The following is a 12,219-nucleotide window of genomic DNA, read 5'->3' as shown; positions in this document are numbered from 1 at the left end:
AACGCCATCGGCTTCGGCGGGGATTTCCCCCAGATGGAGGACTCGGCCTCCGGTTGCTGAGGGCTCCTTGTGCGCCTGCGCACTAGAGAACGGGGACCAAGCCGGCCAGCGCTATCTGCTCAGCTTGCGCTGGGGCAAAGCGGAAGTACGTCCAGCTGTAGCCCTGTGGGCTGCGGCTGGGCCTTTGTTTTGGCTTCCTGAGGCTGTGGATTGAAGATTTCACCGTTCCTCCCAGAACATTGTATGAAAGCATCGGTGGGGCAGGGTAGATCTTTACCTGGCACTACACATTCCCCAAAAGAAGCACACACATCCTGGGCCACCCAAGGAATTAAGTCCAAATTTCCTGGCCCCATCAAATCTTTCGAACATTGTTTCTCTTACCTCTGACGCTGGCTAGTCCCTCTGCGAGGTCCACTCTCAGCTGATCTAAGACCTGGAGCAAATGGGGCCTCTTGGAAGACTCCTGAAACAGCTCAATCCCCGGTCAGTGGGCCCTACTAGGCTCTGGGTGTGTTAGGACTCCTGCCTTAGTTGCCCGTTTTCATCCACTGGACAGTAACTCGGGGTTTCCAAGGGCATTCTCAGACTGCGGGCTCTCAGAGGACAGTGCACGCATTCACCCAGCTCTCGACCACCAATGTCCGGCCTGATGTGACTAGCAAAGTGTGTGCTCAGTGTCTGCTGAAAAAAGCGAATCTCTAGGTGTGTGCTCAGTGTCTGCTGAAAAAAGCGAATCTCTAGCCAGCTTGGCAACAGATTTATTAATTCAGAGTAGAAAGAGCAAGAGTCCAAGTGCTTTGATTCTTCGGTGAAAACTATGCCTCCTGACTGGAGAGCTGCCAGCCTGCTCTCCCCGACTCCTAACAACTTGCCCTCAATTAAGGCACTTGAGAAGAGGGAGAGCAGGGAAGTCCCAGACCAAACCCCCTCGGGATCCTTGAGAGCGCCAGCGCTGTTCCACTGGTTTCCTTCAGCCACAGTTGAGCAAGGAAAGAGCTGGCAGAGACCTCTGTAGGGCACGAAGGCCAGCCCCTCAAACGCTGGTGTTAGGCACAGGGACAATGCCAGTGCCATAGAGGGGCTGGTACCTGGGGCGTTAAGGTGTACTGAATCCATGATGGAAGACACTTGATAATAAGGCTGTGTGGGCTCAAAGGCCTTACCTCTAGCCTGCTCCTCTCTCTAGGAGAGTACTAGAAGCTGCAGGATGGGGATGGGGGACCCGAGTTCCCTACAGAGAAGGGAGCTGACCATCAGGATAGGGGAAGAGTTTGAGTTTCCCCAGCTTCCCCCTTTCCAGAGAAGTTAATGCTTCTGCTTAAGCACCTCCAGAGAGAGAGAGACAGATATTGCCAATAAAAGAATAAAATATGCCTTCCCCCTCCAAGGAAGACATCTCCAAAGTTGGGGGCAGCTGGAACACACCCCACCAGAATCCGTAAGTGCTTTGGGAGGGCTTCAATCCCCTGCAACCCAGTGCTCTGGGGAGGGTAGGCATCACCCCTTAGGAGCTGATCTGACTCAGCAGGGCTGAGAAGTCCATGTCCACAATGGAGGAGAAGTCTTCATCTCCTGAAAGGAGGCCGTTGGGGAGCCCCGGGGCCCCCAGTGGAGCAGGAGCTGGGTCAGGGGGCCTCTGGGCCCCTGTCACTAGGCGAGTTATAGCCTCAGGGTACTCCATCAACATGGGCTCAGTTGTGTGGGGGGCCACAGGTACGCCCTGGTTCAGCAGCTGCTGAAACTCGGAGTTGTCGACTGATGCCAGGTCTGTGAACACGGTTGGGTCTGTGCTGTTGCCAAGCAAGGCCCCCAGGTCTTCATCATCAAACTGCAGCTGCAGCAGGGCCTCTGACAGCGTTCCTTCCCCAGCCTGGGTGGGCTTGGGGGCAGGTGGGACCATAGCCTGAGGAGGGCCTGGGGCTAGGACTGGGACAGGGGCTGGGGCCTGGGCCAGAGCTGATACCATGGCTGGAGCAGGGGCAGGGGCTGGAGCCTGGGGCAGGACTTGGGGAGGGGCCGAGGCCAAGGCTGAGGCCTGGCTTATCTGCCCAGAAGGAAACACCATGGTGGGAAACTCATCATAGTTGATGGTGCTCAGGGATGACGTAAAGGGATAGGGCTGGGGTGCTGGAGGAGAGAGACAGAGAGGCAGGGGTCAGAGAAAGCCCTAGAGATCCACCCCGTCCTCTTACCCCAGCCCCTCTCGATGGCGCCTAGGCTCAGTCCCTCTCTAGGAAGTCACTGCCAACACCCTATCTCCTTCCTCTTACCCCATCTGACCCAGCCTGTAGAGTCCAGTTCTAGCTGGACTCCATGTTGGAGTCCTCCCTAACTACTCAAGCCCACAAAACTCTCCCAGCCTTTTAGAGGAAGGGACACTTTGAGTGACAAGCTGGACTCCTCGGTTTACAGCTGAAAAACTAAGTCCTGAGAGGCAATGAGCCCATGGAGCACCAAGTGAGTAGCAGCCTCAAGTGGACAGCTTGTCAGTTTTTGAGCCTCGCACCGGCACATACATCTTGCTAATTCAGAAGTGATTTTTGTTCCCCCTAATTCAAGTGAGAGATGAAAGCAGAGATTCTGCATTTTTTTTTTTTTTTTTTGAGACAGAGTCTCGCTCTGTCGCCCAGGCTGGAGTGCAGTGGCGCGATCTCGGCTCACTGCAAGCTCCGCCTCCCAGGTTCACGCCATTCTCCTGCCTCAGCATCCCAAGTAGCTGGGACTACAGGCGCCTGCCACCCCGCCTGGCTAATTTTTTATATTTTTAGTAGAGACGGGGTTTCACCGTGTTAGCCAGGATGGTCTCGATCTCCTGACCTCGTGATCTGCCCGTCTTGGCCTCCCAAAGTGCTGGGATTACAGGCATAAGCCACCGTGCCCGGCCGATTCTGCATTTTTAACTTCTGAATCCCAAGATACCCAATACAGGATTTAACTGGCACAGTGGTTCCCAGGCTTCAGTGTGCATTAGCATCCCAGAAGTTGCTGGTTCCTGCGCCATCCTTTCAAAGCCTCTGATTCAGTAGGTCTGTAGCGGGGCCCAAGAGTCTGCATCTCCACTGCTCCTCAGCTGAACAGAGCTGAACCTGTCGTTCCAGTAGGACAAAAGGAAATCCTTACCTGGCTTGGGAACAGAAGCTGAGCTGCGGGAAGGCACAGCAATGCGCCGAGGTGGAGGCCGGGGGTCAGTGGGTCCTGTAGGGCAAGGGCTGGGTCAGTTCTCAGCCCCAGGGTGTCCCCTCCCTGCCCGCTGCCTTTCTCTCTGTCCTTCCCGGTCCCCATCTCACCGCTGAAAGGACTCTTCTTCATGATGCTCTTGAAGGTCTCATATGTCCTTTTGCGTTTCTCCTCAATCCGGTGACGATCGTCTGGGAAAGGAAGGGGAGAAGTGGGACTTGCTCTCCTCAGGTGGGCTCCCAATGCTCTCAAAGGACCCTCAGGAGGAAAGCAAGGAGCCAGGCTTTCCCAAGACCCGTTCTCCCAACCTCCGCTGCCAGTGAGAAGGGATGTGTGACACCCAGTTCTGAGAATCCCACAGCTCTTGGAGGCCTCTGTTGGCTGAATCTGCCCCTCTATGGCCACATGGCGAGGCCGAGTACAGGGGCCACGCTCTGGGGAAAGAGGAGCCCCAGGGGGCCCCAGCCTCCAGCTCACGCCTTCCTGCACTGCTCACGTCCTGGCTCACTGTCAGCCTCCATCCAGGGCGGTGAGAATTTCTTGCCACTCTGGGGCAGCTGGGGCACAACTGCCTTAAGACTTCCGCAGAGACTCTTATTCTTACCTGTAATGGTCTCCGCAGAGACTCTTACTCTTATCTGTCATGGTTTCATATTTTAGTCGGAGCTTTCAGAACTGTCTTTCTAATTACAATGGTACTTTAGTAGCTCCAAAGCACCTCAATTCCATTAATTCAAAGACAACCTCATCATCCCTCAAAAACTGGGTTCTTTCTCCTGTATTTCCTGATCATCCATCTGCCATCTGCCCTGTCACCAAAGCTAGAAACCTTAGAATGATTACCTTCTTTTCTCTTACTCCTCACCACTAACTTGACACATATTTATCAAGCACCTACTATGTGCCAGCCTCCCTTCTAGACACTGGGGATGTGGCCATAAGCACACAAGGTGTCTGCTCCCAAAAAGTTGGCATCCTAGTGAAAAAGTGAGAGGGACACAACCATATATACAAATCAGAAAATCTCAAGTGACAGTGGTCCAGGGAAGATACGGTGATGGAACAATACCGGAAGTGAGGTCAGGGCAGTCTAAATTTAGAGGGAAGGACTAATTTAGAGGTCAGAGAAGGACTGGCCTAAGCCACCTGCATTAAAACCTTGGGCGAGGCATTCCAAGCAGAGGCAGCAGCTAGACACAGGTCCTGAGGTGAGACTGAGCTTGGTCTGTAAGACGCAAAACAGCTGCAGGGCTGAAGGGTAACTGAGGACAGTGGCGGAGACGTGATCTTGCTTTGCTATTCTTTCTGCAAGGCTTGTGCCACATCTTCTCTTCCTGGACTACAGCAACATCTTCCAGAATGGCCTCCCCACTCTGAGTCTGTCCGGCTCTGATCTTCTACACGTGGCCTCCTGATTCAACTTCCAAATCTGCTCCTGTCACTTCTCTGCTTAGAGGCGTTCAGCTTAACCAGGCCCTCCTCTCTCTGAGCCTGTTCACTGCCCAACATCAGCTCAAACCACGAAGATGCCCCCGAACAGGCCGTGCAGTTGCCAACACCCCTTCCCTTCCAGGTGCTGGGCCACCTGCCTAGAGAACACACTTCGTGTCTTTCTCCAGCTTCAACGCCACCTTCTCCATGCAGCTGTCTCCAGCTCCTCGGAGGCCACGGTGCCCCCATGCTGCACCACACACACCTCTGTTTCACATGTCATTCTGTGACTTAAGGATCTGTTTTGCACATTTGTCTTCCTCAAGTGACTGAGATTCTGAGGGCAGGGAGCATGTCTTACTCATTTTTTGTATTCACAATACCTGGCACAGGCCCTGGTACCAAGTAGACATTCAAACCTTGACCAAAATGTGACTGAGCTCTATGGTAGTGACAAGACAACCAGTGTGGCAAAAGGACCTTGAAGCCAGATGGCCTGGGTTCCAACGCTGACTCTGCTACTTACTAGCCACGTGAACCCAGGCAAGTCAAACACTATCTCCTGCTTCAAAAGCGTCAAGAGATTAAAATCAGGTAATCCAGTGAAATGCCTGGAATGGGGCAGATGTGTAGTACTAGCTCAACGTCTGAGGTATCCTTATTATTAAATGAGGCAAGAAATGGATTCCAATTACCATATAAATCCCAAGCTCTGACTCCAGCTTCTGGCCCTCCACTACAGCCCCAGACATGCAGTCCTGGCCTCTCTCTCATGGCAGAGCCCAGCTGCCCTGCTGCCGCCGTCCCAGCTGTGTACCTGTATCTGGCAGGTACTGGAATTCCATGGGCTCACTGAGCTCCCGGTCGGAAGGCCGCCGCAGCTGCATGGAGACACGCACGGGAGCCTGCAGGCTGGGGTCTGCGTAGGGAGGGGTCCGGAACACAATGGCCACTTGTCGGTGCACATCAGCTTGCGAAAAGGAGCCTCGGGCCTCCCAGCCTGGTCCCGTGAAATACACCTCAATGTCCTCTGCAGAAGATGGGGTGGCAGTGTGGGTCAGTGTGTCTAACCCTCCACGGTCTCCCCCTCAACTTCTGATGCTTGTCTTCTAATATCACCCTGCAGCCCACCTGAGGCCCCTGAGACATAGGAGGAAGTATCCAAAGCCAGTTACCTGACACGCCCCGTCTCTGCTCAGCTTCACCCCTTGCTCCCAAGAGCCCACCCCTGCCTCCTGATGTATACCTTTCTGCACCTTGTCACACAGTAGGAAGATCTCATCCCCACCGAGGCAGCTGCCAGAGTTTCGGTTCACTCGGCAGATCTTGAGTTCGGCAGTGTTGGGGGCACCTGAAGCAGTGAGAACAAGGAAGGATGACCTGAGCCACCAGAGGTCCCCGGGGTGGCCTGCAGGAGATGCAACTTCCCTGCCCAGCCCCGAGTCAAGGTTGCCCAGAGCTTGCCACCTACACCTTTGCAGCCAAAGTCAGACCTTCTTATTAGCTCCTCACCCCAACCGATTCAGCAAGTATTTGCCTACTGGGCGCTCAACACTAATCTAAGCAAGGAGAATACAACCACATACAAAACCTAAACCTCTCTGCTCTCACGGAGCTTATAGTCCAGTGAGCGCCAATCTGATCACACTGTTTCTCCACCTGACCAAAGCAATCTTTAAGGTCAGTCTATACCCACCTTGGCAATGAGCCCTTCCCTCCTGACCCCCAGTTTATCCTGTTCCCATCTTTGGGGTTCCAGAGTCGTTTTATTTCCATTCATCCTGCTGGTTACTTAATTAAAGACTGCAGCTGATCAGTCAGCCCAATTCATCTGCGGGCTTCCATCACTGAAGCATCATTCTCGAACACTATCTTGTTCCTGGGAGTTCATTTCCTAGAGTCATTATCGCAGTTGTGGGCACACCACCTTCTCATCACACGATACTGAAAATGCCCATTTCCCATCAGACTCCCTGCTAGACTCCCGGCCAGGCCGGAGCCACACCTCAAGGACAGCTCTGGGTCTTCTTTGCCTTCTCTCCCCAGCCAACAAAGAGCTGGGCACAGAAGTGAAGACGAATACACACGATGATTGATGAAGCCAGAGCACCTCTTGCAGGCCACACTCACCCCAACCCCCTCCCTCCTATCCAGGCCCACCCTCTCCCCTTCCTGTCTCTCCCTCGCTACTCACGGTTGTCAAAGATGGGATGAGAAAGGACAGGCGGCAGGCGGAGGGGCCTGCCTGATGGATCCCGCACTGTCACCTGGAAGCAGAGCCGCACAGCATTCAGGTCGTAGTCCCCACGCTGTTCTTCGATAGGAACTGGCAAGAAAACAGGTGATCAGGAGAGCAGGGGAAGTGGGGATATGGGTGCAACCAGTCGGGGCAGGGAGCTCTGCTCTGGGAGGGCCGCTGGCGAGTGTGTAAAACACAAGTCCTAGAGGAGGCAGAAACCAGCAGTGACTCCACTGTGACCTGAATGTCATGTCCCCTCCTGGGCCTCAGTTTCCCAATGGCAAAGTGGGAGAGTACTGAATGGGCACCAAGAGTCCACCTTTACTGTGTACTGGCCAATGAGGGAGATGCAGGAAAGGGGGGTCAGGGAGGGTGGCAGAGGGTACGGGGGTGGCCAGCAGGGTAGCCCTCACCTTGGAAGGGATTGTTGTTCGTCTGGATGCGCTGAGTGATAGCCTGCTCCAGGTCCCGCTTCTTCACACACTGGATTCCCAGGTTCTGGAAACTGAGCACCCCCAGCTGTCTGTCCCAGTGTCTCTCACACAGCCCGGACCCTCCTGCCTTGCCCAGCCTGCTCCTTCCTCCCCCACCGACCCCCAGACCGTAGCTCCATGCTTAACCCCCTCCCGTGGCTTCCTACTGTGCTGCAATGAACGCTGTCCCTTCCCTCAGCTGACAAGCAGCTCCGTGTCCGCACCCCTGCCAGCCTCCCTGCTTACAACCACAGGGGCTTCTTTTCCATTCTCTAAACGCAGGACACTCATTCCCACCTCAAGGCCTTTGCACTTGTTTGGTCGGCTTGGAAGGTTCTCTCCTCCTTCTCACCATTCAAGTCTTAGCTGAGGGAGGCCTTCCCTGACCTCCCAAGCTAAAGTCATCACACCAGCTCCCCTAACTCCCCCACCCCAGGTTATCCTTCTATCCTATGACCTTGTTTTATTTTCAGGACTGAAATTGTTACTCTGACAGCACCTTGTTTATTTATCTGTGTATTTATTTATTTTTAAGAGACAGGGTGTTGGGCCGGGTGCGGTGGCTCACACCTGTAATCCCAGCACTTTGGGAGGCTGCGACAGGCAGATCATGAGGTCAGGAGATTGAGAACATCCTGGCTAACATGGTGAAACCCCGTCTCTACTAAAAAAAACGCAAAAAAATTAGCTGGGCGTGGTGGCGGGCACCTGTAGTCCCAGCTACTCGGGAAGCTGAGGCAGGAGAATGGCCTAAACCCAGCAGATGGGGCTTGCAGTGAGCTGAGATCGCGCCACTGCACTCCAGCCTGGGGACAGAGCAAGACTCCGTCTCAAAAAAAAAAAAAAAAAAAAAAAAAAAGACAAGGTGTCGCTCTGCTACCCAAGTGTTGTGGTGCAATCATAGCTTGCCGTAGCGGTGACCTCCTGGGCTCAGGTGATCCTCCCACCTCAGCCTCCCAAGGAGCTGGGACTATAGGCACAAGTCACCATACCCAGCTAATTTCTTATTTTGTTGTAGAGATGGGGTCTCACTATGTTGCCTTGGTTAGTCTTGAACTCCTAGGCTCAAGAGATCTTCCTGCCTTGGCCTCCGGAAGTGCTAGGATTATAAGCACGAGCCACTACGCCTGGCTTGCATATTTTTGTAAGGCCTGTCTCTGTCAACTGCAATGTCAACTCCAGGGGAGAGTGTTGGTTCAGTGGTTTTCTTTCTCAAACAAGAGACGTGACTCTGAGGGACTTGTCCTTCCAGCTACAGGGTCAGGGATTCAGAAGTGATTAGAGACCCATCCATATCCCCTGGAGCTCTTATCTGTGCTAGAATAGATGTACAAATAGATACTTTCAAGACAAGGGAGTTTACTTGCAGAGCTGAGTCAGAGCAAGGAGTAAGCAACTCTGCCCTGTGTCCAGAAAGGAGTAACACTGTAGCGGCTACTTCACAGCCCACCTCCTGTCCCCTCATGCTGGGCCTCCTGGCCTGCAGGGAGCTCACCTGTGGATGCAGCGGTCCGGGCAGAGCTCAGCCTCATAGAAGCCATCCCGGCAGTCCTTTCCTACAAGCTCGTGGGGGTGAGGCCGGTGAGGAGGGTCCTTGGTGACTAGGGAGATGCGTACTGTCCCTGGTCCTGTGTAGCCATTGATCTGTCCAAAGTACAGAGGCCCAGACATCCAAACCTGACTCCCAAACACAGAGGGCTGGGGTTCCACAGTCCCTTCCCCGCACACCCTGGTGCAGTGCTGACCTTGATGGTGGGGTGGGTCTTGGTGGTATCTGTGCTCCTCTCGCCTGGGATGCTGCCCGCGGAGCGCCCCTCGCACTTGTAGCGGAAGCGCATGCCCCGCTGCTTGGGCTGCTCAATGATCTCCACATAGGGGCCAGAGGCCTGGGCTGGCTCTGCCAGGGGACACCGCAGCCCCATTAGACAGCTGCCCCCGCTGCCCTACCCCAGGGAGCACCTCCCCGACCGACCGCTGCGGGGGCCACTTACCTGCCGGGAAGATGAGAGGGAACAGTTCTGAAAGGGGAGGGAGATCAGGGTCAGCACACACCCACTGCCCATCCTCACAAGGGGGTATCTGCTCTCCACAGAGAAGAGAAGCCAGGCTCCCTCCCAGGGGAAATGAGTAAGGCCCTGTTTCCTAGAATCTGTGGTGAAACTAAGGAGTGGAGGAAAGGAACCAGAAACACCTGCTTCTTGAGGGAAAACGGGATAAGGAATCCTTCTTCTCCCGAGGGAAGCCGAATCAGGGCCTGTTGTACCTTCGTAAGGAAAACTGAGGGAGGGCACGCCCCACCTCCATCCAGAGAGGAAACTGAATCAGATGCGTTCTCCCCTAATAGGGAAACGAAGCCAGAGCTGCCCCCATGGACGGTGTGGAGGGAAACTGAGTCAAGGCTCCCTCTGCTCCCCTACCCAGGGAGGATGCTGAGTCAACCGCCCCCCTCCACCCAGAGGGGAAACTGAGTCAGACCCCTCCCCGCCTGCCCCGCCCCGCGCCACCATCCGGCAGGCCGACCGCTCCCTGCGCAGCGCCCGTCGGCGCAGGAAGGGGCGGAAAGCGGCGCGGGGACTCCCGCCACAGCCGCGGCGGCCCCGGCGCGGCCACCCCACGGGGTCAGAGGGCGACCTCACCGTCCATGGCCGGGGTCCCGGGGGCGGGGCCGGGGTCGCAGCTGGGCCCGCGGCGTGCACTACAGCCGAGCCATTCGCCAGAGGCGGAAATGCGCCGCGCGCGCCCGCCGTCGCGTCACTGCCCGGAATCCGGCCGCGCCTGCGCGTTGCCCCGCCGCTGCCCGGCGAAGGGGCCGGGAGCAAGTGCGCGCCGCGCGGAGGACGAAGAGGCCGCGCGCACAGCCGCTGCCGGGGGCCGGGGCCAAGTGCGCGCGTCGCCGGGGACGAAGAGGCTGGTGTGCCCGGTGGCTCGGCTAGCTCCCGGGTCCCGGCCCCGCCTGGAGGGCGGGTCCGCCGATTACTCACTTTGTTTTTAGGGGATTTCAGGGCCCCCTCCCACCGATCGGCGGAGTTTGGTGATGTCACTCTGGGACGGGTCTGGAGCAAAGCCCGGGCTACGGGGCTGCGGCCGCCCGCCCCGCGTAGGGAAAGGCCCGGCCGGGCCTTCTGCTCCGCAGAGGCCGGGGGGTTGAACTCCACGCGGGTTTCCTAATCGCTAAAGGTGCCTTTCGGTGGTGACTGTCTCAGAAGCACGTTAAAATGTCCACCCTACCCCAATCTAGATGCGGCTGTGGGGGAAGGGGAGCGGCCGGACCTCCCCGCCTGACAGTGTATCAGGGAGCTTTGCGGAGCCTGCAGCCCGGATGGGACGACTTGAGGCCATCCCGCTGGCGGGCTGGTCGAGAGCTCGTCCCTCTGCAGCTAAAGCGCCAGCTTACGATGCAGCCAAACTGCCGGCCCTCAGCGCCTATGGGAGCAGGGGGTCCCCGGGGTAAACCCCGGAGCTTCGTCTCTGAAGCCTGGCGCTTGTGTCTCAGAAGGTCCGGGACCCACAGGGGATACTCGAATCAGCAGGGCCACAACCCCCCTGCCCCCGCCTGTGTTTGCCCTGGACCTCCAGCTAGGGCTGACCACTAATTCTGTCATGTGACCCCACAGTGCGGGTAGTTCCCCCAAGACCAAGCCCAAGGCGCGTCCTTGTGGGGGCTGGGGCTGGCGCAACCCCACCCCAGGCCTCATCCCCGAAGGAGGATGCTCCAGGGGGCGGAGTCTTCTCCAGATGGAGAAAGACTTATTTTCTCTGAATTCGTCTTAAATTAGGAAATCATGTGGGAATTGGAAAAGATTGGAAATTCTGACTTGTTTCCCAGGCTCTGAAGAAACAGGAAGAGAAAAGTGAAAATAGAGTTAGCACCCCGCCCACTCATTTCAGTTTCTCCAGTGGCTGGCCCTGATTAGAAAAGTGTTTACTTTTGGCAGGGGGCGGGGAAGGCCGACTTCAGTTGACCGAATGGATGACGTACAATTATCATTAAACCTTGCATGGATCCTCTTCTTAAAATTCATGTATATTTATAACTTCTAAATTAATACCATAAACACCCGTGTACCCATTGCAAAACTTAAGGGACCACCACCGTCCAGAATTCTGCATTGTATTGTGTTGTATTTATTTTTTGAGACAGGCTCGCGCTCTGTCGCCCAGGCTGGAGTGTAGTGGCACAGTCTCGGCTCACTGCAGCCTCTACTACCTAGGATCAAGCAATCTTCCCACTTCAGCCTCTTGCATAGCTGGGACTACGGGAGCACACCACCATGCCTGGCTAAGTTTTTGTATTTTTTTGTAGAGAAGTGGTTTAACCTTGTCTAGGCTGTCTTTGAACTCCTGAGCTCAACTTTCCTTCCACCTTGGCCTCACAAAGTGCTGGGATTACAGGAATGAGCCACCACGCTGGGCCAGAATTCTGTATTTTCTTAAATTAATTAATTAATTATAACTAGAGATGGGTCTTGCTGTGTTGCCCAGGCTGGTCTCAAACTCCTGGGCTCAAGCGATACTCCCACCTCAGCCTCCCAAAGTGGAATTACAGGCATGAGCCACCATGCCTGGGCCAGAATTCTGTATTTTAAAGAAAAAAATTACTCATATCTGCATGCCTACACAATATATTTTTTGGTTTTCCTTAGTTTTGAACTATTTTTTTTCTTTTGAGATGAAGTCTCGCTCTGTTGCCCAGGCTGGAGGGCAGTGGCATTCGGCTCACTGCAACCTCCGCCTCCAGGTTTCAAGCGATTCTCCTCCCTCAGCCTCCCGAGTAGCTGGGATTAAAGGTGCCAAACACCACTCCTGGCTACTTTTTGTATTTTTTTAGTGGAGATGGGGTTTTACCATGTTGGCCAGGCTGGTCTCGAACTCCTGACCTCAGCCTCGGCCTCCCAA

At 55.3% G+C, this 12,219-nt stretch overlaps 1 protein-coding gene across 2 annotated transcripts; it reads right to left on the bottom strand.

The window, feature by feature from the left end:
• Positions 1-744: 744 nt before the first annotated feature.
• Positions 745-10,983, bottom strand: RELA (RELA proto-oncogene, NF-kB subunit). Of its 2 annotated transcripts, XM_023186525.1 has the most exons (11): positions 9,960-10,983; positions 9,315-9,341; positions 9,069-9,220; positions 8,819-8,967; positions 7,264-7,355; positions 6,806-6,937; positions 5,858-5,962; positions 5,429-5,641; positions 3,291-3,371; positions 3,124-3,198; positions 745-2,130 (listed from the first exon to the last, which is right to left on the bottom strand). In XM_023186525.1, the coding sequence occupies exons 1-11, from the start codon at positions 9,964-9,966 to the stop codon at positions 1,508-1,510; spliced, it is 1,656 nt and encodes a 551-aa protein (XP_023042293.1). In that variant the 5' UTR covers positions 9,967-10,983; the 3' UTR covers positions 745-1,507. The 2 variants fall into 2 exon arrangements, with proteins under 2 accessions (XP_023042293.1, XP_023042294.1); XM_023186526.1 differs by lacking the exon at positions 9,315-9,341.
• Between the last annotated feature and the right edge of the window lie 1,236 nt (positions 10,984-12,219).

This window comes from Piliocolobus tephrosceles, chromosome 13, assembly GCF_002776525.5.
Source record: "Piliocolobus tephrosceles isolate RC106 chromosome 13, ASM277652v3, whole genome shotgun sequence".
Taxonomy (NCBI): domain Eukaryota; kingdom Metazoa; phylum Chordata; class Mammalia; order Primates; family Cercopithecidae; genus Piliocolobus; species Piliocolobus tephrosceles.
The sequence above is the reverse complement of the archived record's forward strand: the minus strand, read 5'-3'. Positions and strand labels throughout refer to the sequence as shown.

Bases quoted from the DNA above. Each gene is read 5' to 3' on its own strand.
- RELA (XM_023186525.1), bottom strand. The intron at 5,963-6,805 runs GTGAGTAGCGAG...TCACTGCTTCAG, and splicing joins TCATCCCATCTTTGACAACC to GTGCCCCCAACACTGCCGAA. The intron at 5,642-5,857 runs GTATACATCAGG...CATCTTCTGCAG, and splicing joins GTGTGACAAGGTGCAGAAAG to AGGACATTGAGGTGTATTTC.